The sequence below is a fragment of the Vipera ursinii genome, assembly GCF_947247035.1.
Source record: "Vipera ursinii genome assembly, chromosome: 2".
NCBI lineage: Eukaryota > Metazoa > Chordata > Lepidosauria > Squamata > Viperidae > Vipera > Vipera ursinii.
Window position 1 is genome coordinate 197,133,769 of NC_139513.1, and position 26,754 is coordinate 197,160,522.

Here is a 26,754-nt window from a genome sequence, read left to right on the forward strand (position 1 = left end):
ATTATAATGATGTCTCTACATAAAAGGGAGTGTACTTGCCATAGGTTTTCCATCTAGAAATACATTTCCACTGAACAACTGTTTTGTTCAGGCCACATTTATGAAACTGTAACAATAAACTGCTGGTAATGACCTATAAAGCCCTAAATGGCTTGGGTCCGGGATATCTGAGGAAACACCTGCTGCCGGCATCAAGTTCCCTTCGTCCAGTGCGCTCCCACAGGGAGGGTCTTCTCAGGTTGCCGCCGGTAAAAGATTGCTGGCGGGTAATGCCCAGGGGGAGGGCCTTCTCAGTGGGTGCGCCTGCCCTCTGGAACCAGCTGTCCGTGGAGCTGAGGACTGCCCCCGACCTCCGTTCATTCCGCCGGGACCTGAAGACCTGGCTCTTCGAGCTCTCTGGCCCAGGCTGAGAATTTTAATTTTAATTTTAATTAGGTTTTTTACTTTTTCAGGGACTGTTATAATCTTTTTAATTGTTTTTAATTTTTGTATTTCTTGTTTTAATTCCCTGTAAACCGCCCTGAGTCCTTTGGGAAAGGGCGGTATACAAATCCAATTAAATAAATAAATAAATAAACTGCAGACTCAGTGCTCAAGAGGCCAATATAGCACTGCAGTTCAGATATGATCTGTAGCTTCCATGAGAGACCATTGGACAGCCTTATCAGAGTTAACTGTGGGACGAAGACATTTCTAGTACACAGGTTCTGATTTGCCAATGAAGATTCTCAGGCAGAGTTGCTGGAAGTTGAGTTGTGGCAATTGGATTAACTTTTTTGGTTTGAAATGTTTCACTGCTTATCCAAGTAGCTTCTTCAGTCTGAGCAAGTTGGTTAGGGGGACCCCATATGGGTTTGGATTGCCCACAGCAGAAATTTCCATTTGCTTATGTCAACTTCAATTCCACTCACATTTGCATATTAGATGGTAATAACGGTCTCCAATCTTTTGGGGATCAGGATGGCTCAAAATATGTTGTCGTTGCTCTTATAAAATGGATACTGGATGGGCTTCTCCATTCAGAAAATATTACAGCGCTATAAGTACTTACCAGATTTATGAGCATGCTTACTTGTCCTTCCCATTCCCTTTGCTTACATTTGTTTCTTCTCTGGGCAGGTGAACATACTGTTAATCATTTTTATTGTCTCAAAAGTTTATGGGCTTATTTGGGATACAGAGGAATTTTGGGTAATAAGGAGAGTTTGGTACTTTGCATTGCAGTTTCTCATAAGAAAAGAACTAAAGTCAAGCAGAGAGAGGAGACAAGGGAATAAGGGATTATATTGGCACATTGGCAAGAGTACTTCAGGCACCGTGTTGGAGACCCCAGAATTATACTGATGCCCACATTATGCAAAATCAAATTCAGAGCTTAGGAGCTGATTATAAAGCAAGCAGAACAGATTCTCACAGAAAATTACCCAGCTAAATAATATAAATCAGGCAGCTAGAAACATCTAAGCAAAAGATCCAAATAACATAAGGTGAAGCAAAAATTATATTTCTACTATTATTTGAGCAGTGGTCAAGGAACACTCTTCTCTTTGTAATCCCACAAAGTCATGGAGTTTGTATTAGAACATGAGTCCAGACAAAGCCTAGGAAACCTATAGGATCTGGTGAAAGAGCATGTGAAGAATTCTGAAAAAGATGTATGCATAGAAGATCCTTTCTAATTTTAGGCTCACTTTTCCTAACTTGCACCCTTCAGCTAAGAAGAACAGTTCTTTTGTGTGTATAAAGGCACTTTTGGATCCAAGCCAAAATAATATTACAGTATTTTGAGCAACAAAATCTTAAAATAGATGATAAATATATCTGAATGTTTGGAATGCTGAATTAAAATTAAATGTATCTGATTTTTAGAAAATTTGTTATACGCATTCAATTAAATCTGAGATTTCATTACGGTATGTTTATTTTCAGACAAGTAATATCTCATCAACAATTAGTGCATTAAATGCTACGAAATGCTGCAAGACTATTTTTGCAAATGTTACTGAAATAATAGATTTTGTTCTCAAATAAATATGCTTATAAATATTAAGAAGGAAATATATACTGTCTGGAAGACATGCACTTTCCAAACATTTCCTATGTATTACTCTCTGGAAATTCTATCATTCATTTCATATTTTTTCCCACTTTTTATCCTGTTATATTCTTATAAGGCATGCTTTGAAATAGATACATCATCATGTTGTTTTAGAAACAGGTTTGGAGAGGAATTAAAAATATTGTTTGAATTAATATAATTTTGCATGCATAGTTTTAAATAATTTTCAGAAAGTATACTGAGTTTGATCAGGAGGATTAGTTAGTGTTGGTGGCAAAGCCCAGATGTAGAAACAATTCATATGTTGCTGAAAAAAGCTAGTAAAACTAATTTAAAAATCAAGAAAGAACTGGCAAATTCCTATTGAAAATATAGGAATAAAATTTCTAACTTTTAATGCAAGAGGATAAATATAATCTGATGAATACAAGATATTATGAGATGACTCATAATTGGTTTGTTATGGACTAAATACTATACAAATAAAATTTGAATTTTGATCCCATAATTAGCATAGTTTGGCAATGAAGGATGAAACTTGTTCAAAATAAACAGAAAGGGGGAGGGGGAAGGCAAAAGATGAACTACAGTGATTACTTAAATTACGTGTTTAGAAAAGTAGGAGAATTGGAAAACCTATTGGTAAATTCTAGTTAAAATAAGTGGAGGATGGGACAAAATAATGGTTGATGTCTATTAATATCAACCAACAAAGTAGGTGTGGATTGTGTTGTTTTTTTTAAAAGGAAACTGCAGATCTTTTAGAGAGGTGTGAAGGGATTTTTAATTGCACTGACATCTGTTAGAAAGCAATCTCTGCCAAGACTGGTCTCACTAGGAAATTTTGACTGGCCTGGCTAACAGCTTTCTCCATCAGAAGGCACAAGGGGATCAACTCTCCTTGACGTGGTTCTAACCAATGAAAAGCATTTTTGTTAATGACATGGAAATAATGACCAGGCAGCACTGGAGTATTTTATTTTTATTTTTATTTTTTATTTTTTTATTTTAATTCCATTTATATCCCGCCCTTCTCCGAAGATTCAGGGCGGCTTACAAGCTTAGCAGTAGCCTTCATTCTATGTATATGCCTGCTTATTAGGGCTTTTACACACACCCCAAGCGGCATTATTACAAAGTCAGCTTATTGCCCCCAGAAAACTATATCTGAACATATCAGTAAATACATTATTTAGATTTCAAGGAAGTAGATTTTAATAGAGCAGCAATACCTAAAATTCAGTGACATGAAACCCTAATTGGAAAAGATGTACTTGGATAGAAATTCTGGAAAAAATCTAAATTACATAAGATGTGAAGAGAAAACAATATAACAGTATTTGAGTTTGGGGAAAAATGCTAATAATAAAAAGGATTTAAATGGTTCAGTATGAAGGGGGGGGGAGAAACAGTATACCTCAAAGCAAATAGAAGAGGCAAGATTGTGACTAAAGTTGATACAGCATCTACATCTGCTGAACGATTTCAGATTTCATTCACTCATACAGTCAAATGAATTAAATATTAAAAATAAAGAACTTGCTGAGTATCTGTTATTTTTGAAAAATCCCAAAGATTAGGCAAAGTACCAGATGACTGGGACTGGGGTCCTATCATCAAGGTAATTATAAGTTGGGAACAAGTCTTATCAGTTTAAGTGCATCTTATTTATTGATAATGTAATTACCAAATATATGTCATGAGAAACAAACCCAACATACCAGAAAAAGAAAATCAAGAGAATTTGACACCCATCCACCCCAGCCTAGAAGCAAAGCCAGGTTTTCAAGGATTTTTGGAATACCTGCAGAGTGAGTGCCATATGAATCTTGGCGAGGATGCTATTTCAAAGGGCAGGAATCATATGCTGCAATCATATGTGATAATGGGAGGGACTTCCATGAGTAACTGCAGTATAATGCACAAGATAAAGGAAAGCTACTCAAGGATGCCTAAGTGGCATAATGAAAACGAGAGAAGATCAGAGAAGGATTCATTTTTAATGAAAAGGGCAAGTGAAAAACAGCATTCGAAAATTATGTTCTAATTTTGCATTGAATCATCAGTTTTGAGTGCCTATCTTCACAAGAACTTATATAGTTTTTTACTGTTTTCCTATATTAGAAAATCTTTACACTATATCATCTCTTCCAAAGTATAACATAATAAAAAAGTCAATTTTGTTTTTAAAAAACAACGTTCACCAATTTCATGTTTGTAAAAAAACATTTTATGTTCCCTTTAACCAACCTTATATAGATTAACTTTTCATACTTTATCACAGAAACTGAAAAAGAAATTAATCTGAACCTGGCGATACAAAGGACTATATAAACTTTGTATTTTAAAGGAAATATCTCAGAATCTCCAATGATAGACTTGAAAATGTATACATGTGGCTAAATTTCCAGAGATAAATGACTGAACATCAGTATCATGAACAGCACCTAATCTTCTCAATTATGATTATAAGAAAAAATTACAAACTGACACTATGAAAACACAAACACACATAGACACACACACACACAAACTGCTAATCGGCTTTTCTTAGCACATGGTTTTTAGAAGAGAATATGCAAGCTGTTTATCTGGCAAATCTGTGCTACAAAGGCCTGGCTGCTGAATATCACATGGCAACCAACTTTTGCTATGAATTTTGATGAGATATGTAAATAAATGGCATCTATTAACTTCCTCAGCATTATTTGTTTCTGGTCAGAGATCTGTTGGAATAATGCAATTATATGCCATACAAAACTAAATAATATGGACCCTGAGTAAAAAACGAAGATAATAATTAAATTATTTTTTCATCAGCTTTATTATTATTGCATTCTGAATGTTTTAAATCATATATACTTAATAATCTGTAAAACAACTGCTTAAAGAATGCTAGTATTATTCCCATTGGGAAGAATGGGATGGCAGGTGTGCTATTTATTATGTTTTCATAGTGAAATTTAGTCTCTTAGCCTGTATATTAAATCTGTAATCATTTTAAAATACAATGCATGTATTGTGTTCTTGCAAGTTTTTCTATAGTTATTAATATGCAGGAAAGGCAAACTGTATTTCTTATATTCATAAAAGATAAGTATGTCTATAAATTTTATGTAATTTGAAATCATTTCTGTTAATAATAAAAATAAACACCAGGTCAAGACTCTTTTAATGAATTATAGAGTATGCTATTTCACAGAAATCAATGTATTTTGGAAATAAAAAAAACATTCTGCAAACAATAGTTTAGCACTCCAGTACTTATTGGTAATTCTTTTGTATTTCTATTTTTGCATTCTTTTTCATTATTTTTAAACATATTTATGATGCAGAAAATACTAATTTTGTACATCTAACTGTGTCTTCATACAATGTGCTAAGGGACCAGCAATGTATAAACTGGAATGCAGACTATAAGCATAAGTCATTCGAGGAAGAGGGGGGAGAAAGAGAGAGAGAGAAAAAGAATCACTGGGTAGTTTCTGTTAACAATGTACTCACATCTGCATAATGACCTCTCATATCACAGCGGTTACAATGTTTTTTCCAGTACATTCTCTCAGGGCACTCTCTAGAGCAGTGTCCTGGCAAACAACAATTTAAACAAAATCGTGCTGGACAGCTGTTTTGTAGGTGACCTCTCTGTGCACAAAGACAACAGGGTGGAATTTTCTGCAAAATAAATGCAAAGAAACAAAAATAATCAAATGTTTATAGAATCAAAGGAATTTAAATTAAGTAAAATAAACAAGGCACTTCCATTTATATTCTCAGAGAATTTCTAAGTCCTTGGCTTAAGACCTACTTTACTATTTCATAATCTCATGCACTGCCTACACAGGGAAGCCCTCAATTAATAATTAAAACATAAGATAAAAGAAAACAACAGTACAATAAATAAAGAGCAGAAGATGAACAATCAGTAGCTAATGAATAAAATCATCTCCAGGACTGCTAGGCACAACAAGGGGTCCTTCCCAAAATTCCACCAAGATCATTCTGCTTGGGGAAAAAAGTAGTTACTTAGACCTCAAACTGGGCAACTTTAAGATGCATGGAATTCAACTCCCAGAAGCCCCTAGCTGTTACTTTAGGTAATAGTACTATAGAAATCGCTTGAAAGAAGCAGTTTGCAAAGTGCATGACTGTGACTCAAGCACCTTCCTTCAAAGCATTAAAGCAGCCATGCTCTTTGCAAACCTTACACCAAAGCTTTGAAAGCTGGCCCCAGCTGATACACATATGTATGCATATAGAGATAACACTTCCACTGGAACTGCTAGTGAAGTGCAATGGGAGAACCTGCTCACGCCCACAGAGATAGCAGGGGCAACTGTCAAAGCTCATGCACAAGCCATGCCAAAGATCCCAATTGTTGTAATGTTTCAAAGATACATTTTTCATTTGTGCTAACCTGTTTTGGAATGCCTTTCTGTGACAAGAACACATGAAATTGTATCTAATAGCAATCAGGAACGCTCCCAATAACTGATTATGCCAATGGATTGTCTTATCATTCTGCAATAGTCTACATATTCTGCTCACCACTCAAATATGCCACATTGTTTAATTTTTTGTGGTTATTCTTTAAATGTTTTATGGTATCGGTGTTTGATATCGGTGTTTTGTACTCATAGTGACAATTTACACCTGTCAGTTTTCAGCCAATGAGAATAAAACGAATAAAATATAAACCTACTGCTTAAATCTATTCCAAAGATATCTAAACCCACAAATCTTTGCTATTATTCTGGTAAAAAACACTACATTGGGTTGCCAATCATTATGCACAATACTATGGATTCTGTATTCTCTAGCAAGAATTCTCTCATCAGCTGAGTGGACATTTTTTTCTTCTTCTAAGGCCTGGATATAAAAACAGAATGTGTGTGCAAGGTATATGCAGTACAAGGTATAAAAGCTGTGTTTTATCATTTGCTTCCCCAATGAGGGCAGAGTGGGGACTAATTATAGGATGCATGCCTGTATCTCACTTTCTCACAAGCCCTATTGTTCTGTCCACTCATTCACTAAAGTGGGGGAAAGAGAAAAGAAATCTTCAGCGAGCAGGTGGTAATCCTCAGCATGGGCCACTGGGTCTCTCTTGATTGGATTATATTGCTGAGAGCCACTGAAGAAAGCACCAACTTCAAATACTCCATCTCCTCTCTTACAAGGGAATCATGCTCCTAATACCTTCTGATTAATCTCTAGGATAGGATCCACAAGGCAAAGAAATTAACAGGAAATGTTCCTTGGGTCTAAACTGCCGCCGCAGTTGAGAATATGGAAATTCTTTTCTTCTTTTTTTTCTCGTTTCTCAAAATGCCAGCCAGTAAAACTATTTCAGACCAGCACTTTAAAGTCTGAAAGTCATCAGCTAGCAATAAAACAAATTGAAATACTACATTTACCTTTGGGCTAGGACAATTTTTTGATAAATGACCTCGTTTATCACAATTTCTGCAAGTGACGTTTTTGTCCGCTGTGTAGTATCTGTTGTTATGTCGCACTGAAACATAATTACCAATCTGTGCCTGAGGAAACAAAAGGATTTTATTAGAAGTTGAAAGCTTAATGTTCTGCCACCCTAAGCTTTTACAACAATCAAGCCTAAGATATCGCATTTTTAAAAGAAAGGTGTTTATTCTTTATAGTTCTTATACATATACACCACTCTAGAATAGACTTCCCATCTATAAATAAGTAAATATTTTTGCAGGACTGTATCACGTCCTTTTCAAAGCCGGTTTTAGAAGTTACTTTTTTCTTGTCAATATTATTTAATAGTGGCATCTTTTACAAAGTACATTTAATTTAATTGGGAAAATAACTAATTTACTAATGAATGTAGGAAAGGTATTATTAAATTACCTGCATGCATAAAATGCCATGAGAAAACAACTACTGCACTGCCAACAACAAAAAATCCTTGATTTTTACACTTAGATCAGAAATTTACAACTCTGTCAATATACCTTAATATTCAAATAAAACTGAAAATCAAAAGCTAGACTATGTCTGTAAGAAAAAAAAATCAAGGATTTATTTTTCCAAATATGAAAAACTTGACTTTTCTCAAGAAACAAAAGTATTATTCTATATTTCCATATCCTGCTCTCTTTTAAAGTTCCATATAATTCTGATATTCCATGGTTCGAGTTAATGCTCCGATTTCTTATTACACACCACTTGCATTTTACATCTGTGCACAAAGTTCCTTGACCTTTAGTTTTAAGGCCTAATACCTGGCTCAGTATGTGCTCTAATTAAATAACATGGTCACTATCAACTGTAGTCTTTTGTATTAGAAAGTCAGTAGGTGCCCATTACTGCCATTGACTATTCTGCATCACCCACATAAATAATAAATTCTCACTAAGAAATCTTACTAGCTATGAATTTTTTGAAAGGAAAGAAATAGATTCAGGAGTGCATCAATGCCTTGAAACCATGACCGGAAACTGGAAAAAAAGCAGTTGCTACATTTGGGTAGATGATAAGTTTATTCTAGACATTCTGCCATTCAACTTGCCGCCAGACCACTCAAGCAGAACTCCTAAGTGGAGTAAGCAATAGCAGGTTTGTAGGTCTGTGTGCATGCTTGTGTGTGAGTGCGTGTGTGTGTGTGTGAAATCTGCAAGAAAATTCACCTGTAATGAAGCAGAAGATCCCTCCATCAGCTTTTCTGCCTTCTTCCCATCTTTCTCAGCTTACATTGCTACAACCCATGCCATTGTTTGAAAATTTATGTGAAAGTTGTTTTTTTTTTAAAAAAAATCTTCTATGTGGTGATTAAGGAAAATAATTAAACTGTTAAACAGCAACTCATGTTATTCTGTAGAGTACTTCCAATTATTGGTGGAGCATTTTTAGGATAGCCATGATAGGCAAAAAAGAGCTTGAGAAACAGAATTTGTACTCCTTACCTTTACAGTATAATGCAGCTTGTTTGGCTTGTTCAAATTGATTAGAAATGGCAGTGGATGACTCAGGCTTTGCAAGGGGTATAACATCAATAGTAATGAACTGACCTATTGTGAAAACGTTCTTCTTTCAATCTGGATTCAGACCTTAATTTGGGAACAGAATCAGCCATGGCTGATACATTACTTTCTGCAACAGGCAAAGGAAGGCCAACTTCATGCTGCTTGATCTTTCTGAGATATTTTATATCATCTGCCAAGGTGTTCTAGATTATTTCCAGGAATTAGGGGCTTAGTATGGTAGTTTCACTTTAACTTGTAGGGATGTTCTGAGATATACTCAGAGATACCTTTGCCAAGACTGGCCACCTTACAGAGGCTTGTGGATTCGTGTTCTCTGTAATGCAGCCTATGCTCTCAATGTAGGCTCCATGTCTTGAAATTCATAAGTTGAGTTGTTTCCTAGTGGATTGTTTCAAAGACCTATCTTTTCACCAGATCTTTCTCATAAATACCACTTGATGGTTTTGTTTAATTTGACTCTATCGCCCCTTTAATGAATATATTTCACACTTCTTACACTTTCCGCTTTGTTATTACATTTTAATAAGTGTTGTTATAAACAGAGTTGAGACCTAATTGTCTGGGAAGCAGTCTAGAAATCTGAATGAATGAATGAATGAGAGCGGTAAAGGAGGGATCAGAATCAATTACTGGAGAATAATTCTTGTGGCTTGGAATGGATCAATTCCTAAAGAAAACTGGGTTCATTATGGCACTCCCTCTATGCAGGAATGGGAGATCTGTTGAGAATATTCTCAAGAGTGACTACAGCCAAATAATTCTTCAATGTTCTGGAGAATTTACCAGGTGAAAGGGCTGACCGTTTTGTCAAAGCTGCACTTTTTGCTAAGGAATAGCAAAAGTTTTTTTTTAAAGCCACAATATCACTTCTGAACTCCCTTCTCTGACTACAAGAACTTATGACCATCTTGCACACTTATGACCATTGCAGGATCCCCATGGTTAGGTCCTGATCCCCCAGGATTCCATTCTCTTCTTTCTGATGTATAACCGTCACAAATTATAAGAGATCTGTGACATGGTGTCAGCACTGTGCTGATCGCAGCTCTTTATAAATCCTGGGAAGAACAGAGGCATAGATGATTAAATAAACCTAAGATGAATTTTGAGAAGACAGGGGCATTGTGGCTAGATGGATTTTAAGTAGTTTAAGTACCTAATTACGTATTAAGTAATAAGTGCCCATATTCAATGTAATTGCCCAATTTGGGCAAGATGGTTACCTTAATAATCCAAGAATGGATGGTGCTATTATAGAACCTGTTATGTAGCTCTATTATGGAAGCTTGTCTGGAAGTTTCAGCTTGGACAGAAAACAGTTTACAGAAAATAAGGCAACTAGGTGAGATCAGTCCTCTATGTATAGGACAACATTACTTAAATTAAACATATTGAGGAATAAAACCGTACATAAAGCACTAATTAACACAATTATTTAATATATCTTCTATAACAGAGTTCCCCAACCTTTCCAGCTTTGTGGACTGGCACGGGGGAGGGGATGATTTTGATTGTGTGGCAGGCAAACCCGTATGTGCACAGCTCCATTTGCCAATGGAATGTGCTTGCACGCACTTGCCCACTGCTCACGCAAGGTGGGATCCACGTCTGTGCGCTCACCTGCTGCTTCGGGGGGACCAGTTTTGAAAACCTCAGGGCCTGATAGTGGGCCATGGCCTGGTGTTGGGGACCCGTTTTATAAAGTTTTAGAGATCATACAAGAATCCTCAGAAGTGTTTACGATTTATTTTTCAGTAATGAAAGGACATTAATAATACAAAATACACAAAATGCAATATTGCACTAATGTACCTGTAAGTCTTTATCACTGATGGTCCATCCTGTTCTATCTTCTCCTGGAAAACAATCATTTGGAAACAGTTGAAATTGATTTGAGGAACTATAGGATTTGTCATATTAGGAACAAGTTAATGAAAGAAAGTTACTATTTTATCTATACAGTATCTAATCTGGTGAGATAGGTGGCATATAAATTAATAATTAATAATAATCGTAAGCCATGTATTTTGGGACAATATATATAGTGTTTTAATACTAAAATAGTATTTTAAGGCATACCGGTATATTCTGCTTTAATAGCACATCAAAAGCTTCACTGCACCAGAATCTTAACGACAGAATAAAAGAAATTTTACAATGAATGTCCAGTGACTTTCAAGAGTTACTGAAAATATTTTGTAACATAAAAATATAGCTGGAATATCAATTATCATTTGGATGCTTCTAACATAAACAAGTCAGATGTTTTATATTATTCTATACATTTGACATAATATTCCTTGTCAGTTCTGTATTTCTTTTTAAAGTAAACCTTTGAAAGCAATCATTGCAACTATTTGCTAGCAATCTATGTATTTCTCATTAAAGTAACCAGATAAATATTAGCTTTCAGTTGGTTGAATAATATGCAGTTTTCAAGTTATAAGAAGCTCTTCATCGTTTATAGTATAACACAAATATTTATCTAAAATCTTTATAGATTGCCCTTTGGGACACATATATAACTGGCAGCATCCAACAAAAGATGAATCCAGTTGAGATATAATGAATGAATAAAAATGTAAGAATCCAGTATAATAAGGAAACACCATGACTCAGGAATTAGTGTTATAAAAACCCTCTTAGAGAAAGTTAGATGGAACAAATGGATTTTCAAGGATATTTGAAAGCTTGTACAAAATGTTCTTTCATAGTGCCAAAGAAAACAGCCCCACATCCAGGAGAACACCAATAAGAAGGCCCTTGACTGGCACTCAAAAAAGGGCCTCTTAGTTGATCTTTACAGAAGGAACATACAATTGAAGGCAGTCTTCTGTATATCCTGTTTAAAACTTTAAAAGGAAGTGAATACAAGGGAAAACAGTCTTCTATATATCCCCAAATTGTTTAAATCTTTAAAAAGTTAACATAAGGGCTTTAAAAAGAACTCAGAATTGCTCTGATAACCATATCCAATGGTGCAAAATTAGTGTAACATGTTTGGACCCTACAGTATTTACATAGAAACATAGTGCACTAGTATTTTTAAATCATTTTTATAAGTGGATCACATTTAGTCTATATGGGTAATCAAATGTGAATGGTCACTATTTTCCAGATCAGATGCCAAACCACAGGTAATGTAGATATTGCTTGCTGTTGTTCCCCAGCAATAATACCAGAGGATTATTGTCATTCATCCTGAAGATAACAGTGGCATGTAGCCAACATGAATAATAGTCATTGAATTTGCATAGTGTTTTAAAATAACAATTGGATTGAGTTTCCAAATTCCAAAATTAAAAATAATATGCTCTGTGAAAATGTAGCTTCCTTTGTTATCCTACCTCTACCATCATTCATCTTCATATTAGTACTAGCACTATAGAAGATGATGCCAAAATGCCTTATCATTTTCCCCATGGGAAATAGCTATATTAATTTAATTAAAGTAAACCACATTCAAATCAAGTTCAGATTAAAATAGTTTTTGTCCTACTCCACAGCTTTTCTTATGCAGTCCCTAGCACAGCCCACAAAGATATAGCCCTCAGGTCCGAGACAGCTGCTCCTTCATTTAAAAACACAGCTATGTCTACAAACAACTTGACAATTTTAAATATCCAATTATTCAAATTATTCAAAATACTGGAATATGCCATGTAACAAAGTTGAGGTCAATGGCATGCCTTAGTCAACTTTTCCCTGATTGTCCTACAATTTATTTACATTTTTCTTTAAGAATACAAAAACAAAAATCTTGAATTTTTTTGTTCATGAACTGTAAATTGAAGATATGACCCACAGCTATTACTTCTTTCTATTTTATATATGTCATATTTCTATCAAACATTTGCTGATTAATGGGGGGCAATGTTTGCTTTCCCCCCCAGCAGTTTTACATTGATAAACAATGCTGTTTATCATCAAATGTGGCTTTCCCAGCACAGCTGTTCTGTTATCTCACATTTTACAACCTGTATTTTATTCTGTAACACTTTTTGATTTGTGTAGCTTATAGACCAGTTTTCTAAACAATTAAGTTCATTTCTATCCAAAACACTATCCTCTTAAGCATTTACAATCAAATTTTACTAGTTTCTTTATGAGAATGTCATGTGGAACTGTGTCAAAAGCACTGCTAAATTTGATTATGCTGAAGATTATATCTACTGCATTCCCTTTATCCACTAAACCACTTATCTAATAAAACTCAGAGATTAGTCTGTACCGGCATATATTTCTTACATTTACAATACATTATTAGCAACCATTTCTAAATCTTTATCCCAACTCATTTTGCAAAGTAAAAAGTAAAATCCATTATGTTAAAGTATTTTAAGTGAATAAAGTATTATTGGTTCAAATAGCTTTCTTTATTATTGTTTTCTTTTATTGTCCAAAAAAGAAAAAAAATGGTAGCAAGCCAAAAGTACATGCTTGTACAGTGGCTTAAATAACTGCACTACTTATCCTACACTGTTTTTTTAAAAAACAACAACAACCAAACACATGTATTTTATTACATTATAGAATATAAATAATAACCAAGTACAATGATATTTATACAATAGGAACTAAGAACTAATACCATAATGATTAATTTAAATCTGTCAAAAAATTATGTCAATGTTATATATGATTTGTGAGGTATAAATGATCAGAGTTGCTTCAGATCTACAATTAATGCTGAAAATAATTTGCAAAGTACACTGAATGATTTTGTAACATTAAAGTTTAGATATTTGAGCTTAATGCTAAAGTATCTACTTATTGTTATTGTTATGAATATGCAAGCAAAAAGGAGGGAAATGATCTGCTTGGAAAACGTAAATAGATATTTAGTCGCTGACTTCTTTCTTCTCTATACTCTGAGTGATTTATAGTGCTTTTAAACAATTAGGTAAAGGTAAAGGTTCCCCCGCACATGTGAGCTAGTTGTTTCCGACTCTAGGGGCCGGTGCTCATCTCCGTTTCAAAGCCGAAGAGCCAGCGCTTGTCTGAGGACGTCTCCATGGTCATGTGGCCGGCATGACTAGATGCCAAAGGCGCACGGAACGCTGTTACCTTCCCACCGGAGTGGTCCCTATTTTTCTACTTACATTTTTACATGCTTTCGAACTGCTAGGTTGGCAGAAGCTGGGACGAGTAACAGCCGCTCACGCGGCACTCGGGATTCGACCTGCCAAACTGCTGACCATACTATAAACAACTGTATTTGCCTTGCTGAATAATGTTTGCATGTATGTATGTATGCTTCAATTTAGCTAAGCTTCTTGTGTTCTGGATATGCTGTTTGTTTCATCATAGTTGTATGTTCTCCAAATTTTATCAGATGTATTATATTTGCATCAGATCTTGAATGAAACAGGATTTTAAGCAATTAAGATGCATTCAAATATTTGCGAATTTTTTTATAAGTATATAGGACCATGTCTGATAACTCTGCATTTTTAGAATTACTTTTACAATGATTCTTATTAAATATATACCCAAAAAGATTTAGTTGGGATATGTTGTATAGTCTATTTAGTATGCTCAGAACTGCATTCTGATTTGTGCTGTTGAGTCTATGCAAAGTATTGTTAACAGGATTCTGGCCTGCCAAATAGACTACCATAGTCTTAACTCCTTGTGACTTCATGGACATAGTTATGGAGTTTTGTTGGCAACAGAAATGGCTTCTGTTTGTTTTGTAGGCTAATCTACAATCCAGTAATTCCCTGGTGGTCTCCCACCCCACCTTCCAGGCTCAGCAGGTCTAAAATGGTCTTGATTTTCTGAGATCAGACAATGAACTGCCGAGCAGGCTCTAAAAGCTTTTTAATGTGTAAAAGTTGAAGTATCTTTTAAAAAGATGGGTTCCTGCCTGTTTTACAATATGTTTCACATATATCCACTAAGCAGTTGCAAGAAATCAGAGGATATAATTTTTCTGGAATACAAGATTATGGTATTCTCTAACAACATTAATTAATCAATCTAACCAGTTCTTTATGTTACATTAGAACTTTAATGAAGATATAGCTAATTAAAAACTGAAGTAAAATCTTTATGGATTTACTTTGTATAGTTCCCCCCCCCAAGAACAATATTTGGCTTTCTGCACTTGTAGATTTCAAACCAAACAGCACTTTGTAGTAAAAGTAGGCCTAGATTCAGAATAGTGTAGAATGTAAGTTAGTAATCTGTATATTTTTATATCCAGAAAGATACTCTGAATCTTTAAGGACCGTAGAAGAAAGTGATTTGAGTTTGGGATTACAAGAGGAAGGTGGGATCAGGAAAAAGCACTGAAAGTTTTCTTCTCTAAATTTTTTCGCTGTTGCATTCTCTTGCAAGGTCAACCCTTTATCCAACACTGTGAATCCTTCTTCTTCTTAAAAATTTAGCATGAAGAAATACCTGCAGATCAAGGGTATTATAAAAACTACAAAAACCACTGCTGATAGTTATCATTTTACTGTAACAATCACACATTTCTGAGAATCTCATCCCCAGTGTAGAGGATTTTGCAAATTCTTGAAAGTGTTAATGAGAAATTCTTCTTTAAGTAGGGTTATCTTGTCTTGCTACTTTTTTTTGCAGTCTTAAACAATCGGTGTAAGAGATCACTTTAGTTAAAAATTTGAAATGAAATAGAACAATCATTTCAAGTGTTTATAGTGGTAGAATGAGTACTAATTTTTATTAAATTACAAAAAGAAGGAACAATTTTTTAAAACAATCTTATGCTGCCTGATGGGTATATTTTTGAGGGCTATAACAGAGGGAGGTTAGAATTTAATCTCTATTCAGAAATTAATATTACTTAATCCAAACATGCAGGAATTGTAATTTAATCCAAATGAAGACCTATATATATCAAGCAGCCAGTTGCATTTTTTAAAAATAAAGCTTACTAAATGTTGAAATATGTGCATTTTTACTACATATTCCTCTATGTATTATGGTAATTTATATTAACCTAAGCCTCCATTTCAATATGTCTGCAGCAAATATTATATGAAAGAACGGTACTATCTGTTGATACCAAATATACACATATTTGTAAAATACTACACTTTAGAAATGTGTCACAACTTGCAAAATGAAAAATTTATCAAAGAAATGACTATAGACATTCCTTGTTTTCTTTTCATTTATTTTGCATTTTAAAAATATGAAACTCTTGATAAGTTAGGTTTTGTAAACAGGTAGTAATGTTTACAAGTATCAATACTTGGTATTTTTCAAAACTTAGTATAACATTTGGAGAACAAAGTAATCTTTCTCTCTCTCTTTCAGTAGGTACAAGTTTGGGGACCACAGGAACAGTTAAATTCATGGCATGGTTGGTCTACCACACAGTCGGGGGAATTCTTTAAATAGAGCCTGTCACTCTCTTTGCCCATCAATGGGATTTCCTTCTCAAACTGCTGATTCGTTCAGGTACACAACAGAGGAAATTTCAGTTAACCTTTGTTTCACCCCAGGGAAAAATCTGTCTGAGAAGTATAAAATGAATAGTTTAAAAAAAGTAAGTAGCCAAGCTTCAGTGCTATTCTTTGTAGTGTTCACAGCAGTCAGACAAAAATAAAACAAATGCTTTTACTGCCCCTGGAGAATAAATGATATAATGCGCAATTTAGAACCTCAGTTGTCTATTTTTTGTTTTCAGTTCATAAAAAGGTAAACACCAATCAGATCAGAACTACTACTTTCTGTGCAAGATTGTTTTCCTCAAACCATTATTCAGTAGTTATATTTTTTGTTACAAAAACAGAATAAAAGCTTCTTCAGTAAATAAGCCTCAGAGTTTCTTATGAGTGGGATCTCCTGGTGTGTCCTCTGCATTCAAGAACACAGGGTGCCAACAACTTCAATAGGGTATTTATTTTTCTTTATTTGTTCAATTTATTTCCCTTTCATAGAGAAGTCTAAGGCAGCCTACATAGTAGTCCCTTCTCTTATTTCCACCCACAACAATCCTGTGAGGTTGGGCTGAGACAGACTGGGCAAAGCCACACAGGGAGTTACTATCACTGAGATGTATTAGAACTTGAGTCTCCCCAATGCCAATCCAATGCCTTAAATACTATATCATGCTGGATATATTAATTAGAAGTATATAGTAAGACTAATCAACAAACAACTGGATATAAAGACTAGAGAAAGCGTTCCTATATAAGGAAATTTAGATGGAAATAGCTCATGTTATACACATTTCCCTCATCTTAGAATAACCTCCTAGTTAAATTGTCAGAAAATCTGCTTTTAGGTTCTCCCAATTTAATAGTATCTCGAAATCTTAATAAGGTGCTGTGGGGTTTTTTCTGGATGCAGCTCAGAATCTTTAATAGCTGTGAAAGTCATTTGCTAATATCAAAATACGGAAAATCAACAGAGAAGCAGAATATACATTGTAAGTGTTCATTGGATCCACCACAAGCCATATTTTGCATTTAAGCTAGTGTCAACACAAAGAGGTGACTGAGAGTCAATCAATCCCATATCTCACAATCTGTTACATCACTAGATTAGCTCTAATATGCATCTGAAGGGAGGAGGAAGCAGATTCAGTTGTTTCGAATTCAATTGTATATCCAAAAAAATGTTCTAAAACCAACTCCAAAAAGAATGTAGCTACATCAAGTACTACTGTTGAGTACGATGTGCACTATTGCAATGTGATCAACATTTTATCATGCGTGAAGCCTTTTTTTGGGTATGGGTGTATAAACACATCATACACATAAACACACACACACACACACACACACACACACACACACATATAGATGTGTATGTATGTATGTATGTATGTGTGTGTGTATGTATGTGTGTGTGTATATATATACACACATACACACACATATTTATGTATGTATATGTGTGTGTATATGTGTACACACACACACACACACACACATATTCACATATATAAATGATGGAACTAACTCTTATTGTGAAGAGAAATAGAATAGCATTAGATCCACACAATATGGGTTTTTGTCTTGTAAGTTTCAAGATTTAACAATAACCACAACATAGAAGTACTATCTAGAAAAATTATTGCATTAAAGTTCCTACCTTATCCTGAGCAGTAAAAAAATTAATAAAAATTAATTGCTCTACAAATTAATTCACTAATTTTTTTCACCTTAGCATTTCCAACTTCAGAAAAGCTCACATTACTGAAATTTCTTTTTAAAGTTTGTTACACAAAATATATACTTCCTCTCCAATCCATCAGTGCTAATCAATTCTTAGTTTATTTTCCCAATTCTTAAGTTTATTTTCCCATACACAATGTTGTCTATATTGCTTGCCCACAGGTGTTTCATCTAATCGTTAAATTCTAACCACAGAAAAAGAAAGAAAAAAGAACACAAGAGGAAGTTAGAATGGATTATATCTTTTGAGCGGATGTTCTCAAAAATCTTTTAAAGACTGTCTTCTGAATGCAATGGTTAAAAAAATCCATTTAAGTCCATTGAATAAGTTTTTATTCTCACTAAAATTCTGACATTATTACTTGCACAGTTAACTCAAATAATATATCTTGTATTTTATGCATGTCCCTGCGTTGTATAAAAAAGATAAGATACAAATCTAATAAATCAATAAACAAGTGAACTGATTCTATTAAATCCATTTCACATAACATAACGTAACATAACATCTCTTTACAAAAACCACTAGTAACCACTTTCTGTGAATATGGTCAAGTGTAAGAATTGAGTGAAGGAGGAATAAAGAAGAAATCACAGCCACCTCCATATTGTAAGTAGCAAAACAATGGGCTATGTCTTAAGTTTAACTGAATATTTCCTATGGAAGTAAAAATGTTTGGGACCTGTATGGATCTTTGGACACATTTTAGTTTGCAATAGGACATGAAATGTCACATGGTAGTCTGGAAGATAGGGAAGCCTGTATACCTTTGCTGGCCACCTCTGTCCCTTGAATTGTGCAAAGTACAAGTTTTTCGCATCTAAGACCTAACTTGCTATTCTAGAGTGCATCTTAGCCAGTCATATCATTCCTCCAATGTATTTGGAACTGCTTAGTATCATTAATTAATGAACCATAGTAAATTATGTTTATACTTAAGGGTATAACTTTGATTTCAAGAAAATTAGTCTGAACTAAGCATTTAAAATTCACTCTCTCTCTTTTTCACACACACACACACACACACACACACACACACACACACTTAAACAGTTTCTGTTATCATTTAATAGACGAATTTGGATAGACACACTTTCTGGGATGTGCATAAATGCATATACATGCATGCATGCATGCATACATTTTTAGCATTTTACCCAAATGCATTAAAATTAAAGTCTCTGAAATGCATTTTTCTAAAGTGCTGCTATAACTTTCAGTATAGGATTAAAAGTACTGGTTCTGAGTAGCAACTTTTCTCAAAGTAAACTGCAAAATCATTCTCATTTGTCTAGTTCCTCAAAGTGAAATAAATCAAAAGCTTATGGCAAGATAATACTGCTTCCATGAACATCCAGATGCTGAGAGCCCCAAAGCAATTCTCAGTTTAACATTTCCAAAGGCATAGACTAGTGATCACACGATAGTGGTGATACTCTCTAGTTACCCTTGGCAACCCTTCTCAACTGTAACGAGGCTCTGCCCCTACAATAGCTCACTGGGCAGCTTTCTCTTCACTTAGCTGAATGCTTTGGGACCATCTGCGTCGGTAAGCATAAAAGGCCAGCCTGCCTGTGGGCCCGTCACTCTGAACACCACCTCTATGACCCTGATTAAATACAACTTTCAATCCTTTTTGTCCTCCCTGTTGACTTCTCCTATTAAGGGAGCCCTCTGACAAAGAAAGCGGAAGAGTGGACTAACTGCCCCCAAGAAAGGTGATGTCTGATACTGCTCAACACAAGGATTAGCAAGCCAATACATAACAAAAGCAAGCTGGGATGAAGGAGGAGGGAGGGAAAAATGGTTTTAGCTAGGTCTTTGACCGATTCAGTGCATACACAATTCAACAAGAGGCATGTTTTGAAAGAAAAGGAACTATTGACAATATTTTGAGAAGCTACCTTTAACCATCCACTATAAAGCTATGACACTTTTTGAACAATCCTAGGTGCGTTAATTATAAAAAAATAATCCTATGCATACATTTATGTTGGTATTTCAAATATTCTCAAAGTCTTCAATTACAGCAAGCAAGCCCTCTGTATTTACAGTATACACAGAGATCCCCTATGGATGCTTTAAATAACCTTTGCAGATCAAGGCAGAGTTGGCCAATTTAATGTGTCTGTAGACATATTTCTTTGCACCCAGAAACTCCCCTGTATTTCCCATGAGTATGTGGAAAATCTTGGTAACAGACTCAGGTAAGCTGCATTTTTACTATTTCAATCTGCTACTCTAAGAAGGAAAACAGCAAGGAGTGTCTATGAACCATGGCATTATGGTTTGTTCAAAGTAATGGAGCCGGCTTGCTGTTGGTTCAGGCGGAAGTGCAAACTGATTCACAATATCTTCTTTGCATGTATCATGTAGAGATAAACTACCCTTATATTATTTATTAAAATTATATTCTGGCTTTCTACCAAAGCAGCTGTCCTCCATTAATGAAATTTACTCCTGAGACATTTGTTCTGTGCCAGTATTCTCAATTAGTGCAAGTAAACATGTTTCTTTAATGTGGGTGTGTGAGTGTATGGGTGTGGGTATGGGTATGTATTGAGGTTTTAAGGTAGCATTATTGTAACATATTATTGTTCGTTTGGTTTGGTGCCTTTGAGTAAGTGTTCATTTCTGGAGACGCTTGGAGAAGTCCCTGCAGTTCTCTTGGCAAGATTTTGGAAGTGGTTTGCCACTGCCTCCTTCCTAGGGCTGAGAAAGAGCGACTGGCCCAAAGTTACCCAGCTGACTTTATGTCTAAGGAAGAAACAGAACTCACAGTCTCCCAGTTTCAACCCTTAACGACTATATCACTGGCTCTGTTATCATTTACTGCAGACATGTCAAACACAAGGCCCGGGGGGCCGGATCTGGCCCGCGAAGTGGTTTAATGCGGCCCGCGAAGCGATCCTGGAAAGAGTGAGGGAACGGCCCCCACTGCCTTGGCCCTGGCCCAGAGACCCTCCTCCTGCCAGAGACCCTCAGATCTGTCCCACTCCTGCCCAGGCCCCCAAAGGCACCCTTGATGCAAACGATGTAGAGCTGGCCACGCCCACCCAGTAAGCCATATGCACTCTAGCCACACCCACCCAGTAGGCCACGCCCACCCTGGCCACATCCACCCGGCCCCCTGAGGGCAACCGCAATGCTGATGCGGCCCTCAATGAAATTGAGTTTGACACCCCTGATTTACTGCATTTTATTTTGAATTTTGCATATGGACATATTAAAAATAGTGAAACTTTAAAACTAAAAATACATGATTTCTAACCTTACCCTACCCCCGTGTGATAGTCTTTTTCTTTACAAGGCCTCATAAATTCCTTTGAATGTTTTGTTTGCAGAGACTGACTGAATATTCAGAAAACAGAGATGGAACCCGATATTGCTCAAAAAGAAAGCAAGCACATTAAGAGACCCAGTTTCTCTACAGACAAGCCTAGGAAATGTTTTGTATTTATAGTAACAAAGATGACTGTTTCTCAGCACTTAATATTCATGCTGCCCTGTTGAGAACTGTACCAAATATGGATATTTCAAACATTAGCTTCTAATGAGGGTATGCTTGTAGTATTACATGTAAATTAATCATTGAATTCCAATAACTTCCAAATGGCAACGTGGTCTTGATCATATAAAAATCCATTTATTAAAAAACAGGATCAATCACTGAAATAACTAATTAGATGGCAGCTCTAAACGTATTGTCACAAAATAATCTCCCTTTCTTGTGACAGCAGTGATATTGCCCAACTATTACTGCATTACTTAGAAAAGTGTAAGATTACATAGTTGCTTGCCTATAACCTTATCTAAATTATTCTAAAAGTCATTTAGCATGGTCCACTGTGAATGCAACATGGGCATTTACTGAAATTAATACCATCTTCGAACAGAAATAACACACATCAGCACAATGTTGAATTTCCTAATTAACTAAAAATAAATAACAAGAACTTACAAGAAATCTGACTCAGAGGTGGAAGGGACTGGGAAGGGACTCCCTTTCCATTTTCTCTGGCTTGTATTAATTCACTCTCAAGTGGCATAAATAATTAATTAGTTTGGAGGCAAGCGTACAAAAAAAGTCTTATGCAAGCAGACACATGATAGCCCCATACACAACCACACCTATACTCTGCCATACATCATACATTATCGCACATAAAATCACAATAGAGAGCAATATTTCAAAAACACAATCTTTGTGTCTTACGTTAGTATGATTTTTAAAAGTTTGGATGAGGGAACCACTACTAGAAGAACAGTCAACATTCGCAGATGTTCTCTTTTCCAATAGATCAAATTGTCTTTGCCACAATAGCACCAAAGGAATAGTGGACAAATGGACGAAAAGGGGACACTGGGGAAAAAAATATCTCACTCTTTCAGCTGCTCTGAAATATATTCTATGGCCAGCAAAATGTTCTGGATCTATTATTACAATATAAAATAATAGAACTGGAAGGGAACTTGGAGGTCTTATAGTCCAACCCGCTGCTCGAGCGGGAGACCTTATGCCATTTCAGATAAATAATTGTCCAGTCTCTTTTTGAAAGCCTCCAGTGATGGAGCACCCACAGCTTCTGAAGGCAAGTTGTTCCATTGGTTGATTGCTGTCACTGTTAGGAAATTTCTCCTTAATTCTAGATTGCTTCTCTCCTTGGTTAGTTTCCATCCATTGCCTTTTGGTACTTTGGAAAATAGTTTGATCCCCTTGTCTTTTTGGGAGCCCCTCAAATATTGGAACACTACTATCATGTCTCTCCTACTCCTTCTTTTATTAAACTAGGCATACCCAATTCCTGTAACCGTTCTTTATATGTTTTAGCTTCCAGCTCCCTAATCATTCTTGTTGCTCTTCTCTGCAATCTTTCCAGAGTTTCAACATCTTTTTTATATTGTGGTGACCAAACTTGGACGCAGTATTCCAAGTATAGTCTTACTAAGGCTTTGTAAAGCGGTGCTAAAACTTTACATGAAGTGATTAGAAGATATTCATGCGATTAGATATTCACGTGATACTATTTCTTACTTAAGTAAGAAAATTAATCAGGGATTAATAATACTATATCTTTATATAGTATTATTAATCCCTGATTAATTTTCTTACTTAAGCCATATTGAGAATAATTAGTAGCCATCATTTAACTACATTAAGAAGGATCTGACTGCCATACCATGAGGATCCTACCCTCTCCCTCACACAACTGCTCCTCTACTGGCAAATTACCAAATTTTTGTAAGAAGGCCTGGAGACTAATAGATATGCAAAATTTCTTGATCCTGAAAAAGAACATTCCAGAAACCGTGGAATATTCCACTTCTCTCTGGACCAATTTGTCAGTTCACAAAGTTGAATCCTTTGGACTGAAATAATATGAAGTATTCTGGTAGTTTTCTACCCTCAAAATACATTTCCTTTTCCATAAAGATGTCCCCAGAATATTTCAGACTACTTCTGGTTCAGAGAATTTAACTTCTGGAAACTGATAAATCACTTACAAGAACAGGTTGATATGGAGAGAAACAGGACATTCTGGAATTCTTGCAATGGACCATTCCCATATTCCTGTATTGATCAATTCTGTCAATTTCTAAGTAAGAGTACGATGTGACCAGATGAAAGGTACAAGAGGAAAGTGTCACTGGCTGCCACTATTTAAAGAGAAACTCCCTGTTTTATATAAGGAAATATACAATGTGGAACAGTAAGAAGCACTAACCAAGGAAAACCTGTCAAGATGACAATTTGATGTTTAGTAATAAATAAAGTTAGGTGAATCAAAAGAGGTTATTTTACGGATGAATACACAATTCAGGCCATGAGGCTATGCAAAGTAATGATGTGATCACGATACTCAGAAAAGCATTCTGCTAAATATGTGTTTGGCATTTAACTAAGGATGATAATATTGATTGGAATTAATAGATATCTGGTGAAGGCTAATATGTCTCCACCTATTGATGGTGGAAGACATTGAGGGATTCTATGGCAAACTGTAGAACAGGGGTCTTCAAACGTGGCCCTTTTATGACTTTTTTTTTAATCCCATTTATATCCTGCCCTTCTCCGAAGACTCAGGGCGGCTTACAATCTAAGCACAAATCAATGTGCTTAGCAATAGCCTTCATTCTATGTATATGCCTGCTTATTAGGGCTTTCGCCCCCCCCCCAAGCGGCATTATTACAAAGTCAGCTTATTGCCCCCAACAGCGTGCCTGGCTGAGGAATTCTGGGAGTTGAAGTCCACAAGTCATAAAAGGGCCAAGTTTGAAGACCTCTGTTGTAGAAGATGTTAATTGAGAAAATATACATAATTAATAGAAGATTGGAATATAAAAGTTGGAGAAAAGGAGAACATGGAATTAAAGGATTTGACCATTTGTTGGCATTCCTTGTTGAGATGTTATCCTTACTTGATGTTAAAACTCTTCATTCAATCATCATGAACCTGATTGCTGTTCAAGGCTTTTATCCTCCAGCTTTACTCCAATAATAATATAATATAGGAGACAGGTTAATAAAGATTAGTGAAGATAATTTCCTTTTCCTTATCAATATCTGCTTTAAACAATATACTCTATAGATGGATATCAATACCTACACACTATTGGAATGTAATTGACTACATAATAGGAAACAGAAGACTCCAGGTATTTATTGTGATAAATATATACAGATTAAACTTAAAAAATTAAAAGAGTAACATATGAACAAAATTTAACTTGGAGGAAATATAGCCAGAATATAAGATCAATGTAAGGAAGAGATTTAAAAAGTGTATTTTATGTGAAGGAAGACTGTAAAGCTCTGGAAAGAATAAAAATATGAAAACTGACAAAAAAACCCCACCCACAATTAAAAATAGGTTTTAGAACAAGTTGATAGCTAGGAAAAGCTGGAGGATGAAAGTTTTGAACAACAATCAAATTCATGATGACTGAATAAGAGTTTTAACATCAAGCAAGGTTAACATTTCAACCAAGAATGAGAACAAATAGAGGTAAATAACAAAACAATTTTAAAAAAATATTAGCAAATTGATAGGAAAATTTACAGCTCAGATAATATTTTTCAGCAGTAATTATATGAGAGATTTTATAGAGGAAAAAAGGTAGGTAATTGTGGAAGAGATTTAATAGGGAAAAATGAAGATAATCATGAGAGACATTTCACAGAGGGAAAAAGAAAGTAAAGGAAATTGAAACTCTTTACAAGCAAAATTATGCTATGACAAAAAAATTCAGAGGCAAAATATATTCAGGAAATGATTGTGCTGTAAAACTGAGGTAGCAAATCAATGGATCAGCTATCATAAAGCTTCAAATTTAGATTATATACCTACTGCTCTGCTTAGAGTAACAAGAGAAAAAACAGTAAAAGTTCTAACCTCTTTGTGAACAAATATAGAGAAAGATTGTTTCTCTTAGAGATGTAAAACAGGTTTGCAGCTGTATATATGTGTCTCTGTGTGTACACAAAGTTTATGTAAATATGACAATGACAAAGATGATGTGAACCAGTTTGTTTAATAAATTCATAGTTGATGGAGAAGGAAAGGTGGCAAGTGTTAAGATAGTTGTATTTTGGGGGACTCAAAAATAAAAAGAAGTATTTTAGACACATAAATAAGAGATTAATTTTATGGAGAAAGGCATGACAAATTTGGATAAGACCATGAAGGACAAAGACATTTCTATAACAACAAAAATCAGAATAAAGTAATTTCCCCCTGATAACGTACCACTGTGAAAGGTGGACATTACGACAGTGTAAGAAAAAGATGTTAAATGCCTTTCAATTATGATTTTAGAGATGTTTACCCAGAGTACCATGAAATGATTGAAAAATTAATCAAATAATCCTAGAAGAAATAAATACTATTTCTTAGAGACTATTTATTTATTAAAGTGATTCCTTGGATCCTATTTATAACAGAAATTCCTATTCTTTAGTCATGTGCTTGGCAAGAGTGAGAAAAATAGAAGATAGCAGATATGGTGAATATATGGGATCAAGGAAAGGACTGGAATTTGCTTGTTCGTTTATAAAATTTATTTGCCACCCATCTCGTATCCAAGGTCTGTGGGCAGCTTACAATATAAAATATCCTTGAAAGAACTGTAGATTATAATGAAGTACCAGATCAGGTGGCGGTCATTTCTCCTTAGTATCATCAGAAGTCAAATAAAAATACTATGTCACAAAGACAAATCAATTATTTAGTTTTGAGCAGCATAATTCCGTAAGACATTTCAACATTGTTATGTTACAATCTAAAGTATTGTTTAGTACTGTGGTTGACAATTTTCTCTCAATGGTCACATTCTGTTGGTAGCCACAAGTGATCTATAACAGGGGCTTTTCAACCTTTTCACCCATTGTACCACTTTTAGGATATGGCAACATCCGAGTACCACCAGTCGCCTAGCAAGGTGTCAAAAACTTGATGACCCAAAAAAAAAAAAAAGGAAAAAAGTGATGAAGTACAGGTAGTTGTCGACTTACAACAGTTCGTTTAG

General features: G+C 35.1%; 1 protein-coding gene across 1 annotated transcript in view; it reads right to left on the minus strand.

Annotated features, from left to right (window-relative positions):
- Positions 1 to 26,754, minus strand: part of ZCCHC7 (zinc finger CCHC-type containing 7) — a 141,899-nt gene that overhangs the window by 44,784 nt on the left and 70,361 nt on the right. Inside the window, exons 3-5 of the mRNA XM_083356792.1 lie at positions 10,885 to 10,928; positions 7,477 to 7,599; positions 5,564 to 5,734 (exon numbers count right to left, since the gene is read on the minus strand). Of these exons, the coding sequence (XP_083212918.1) occupies positions 5,564 to 5,734; positions 7,477 to 7,599; positions 10,885 to 10,928 (338 nt within the window). The remainder of the gene's footprint in view (positions 1 to 5,563; positions 5,735 to 7,476; positions 7,600 to 10,884; positions 10,929 to 26,754) is intronic.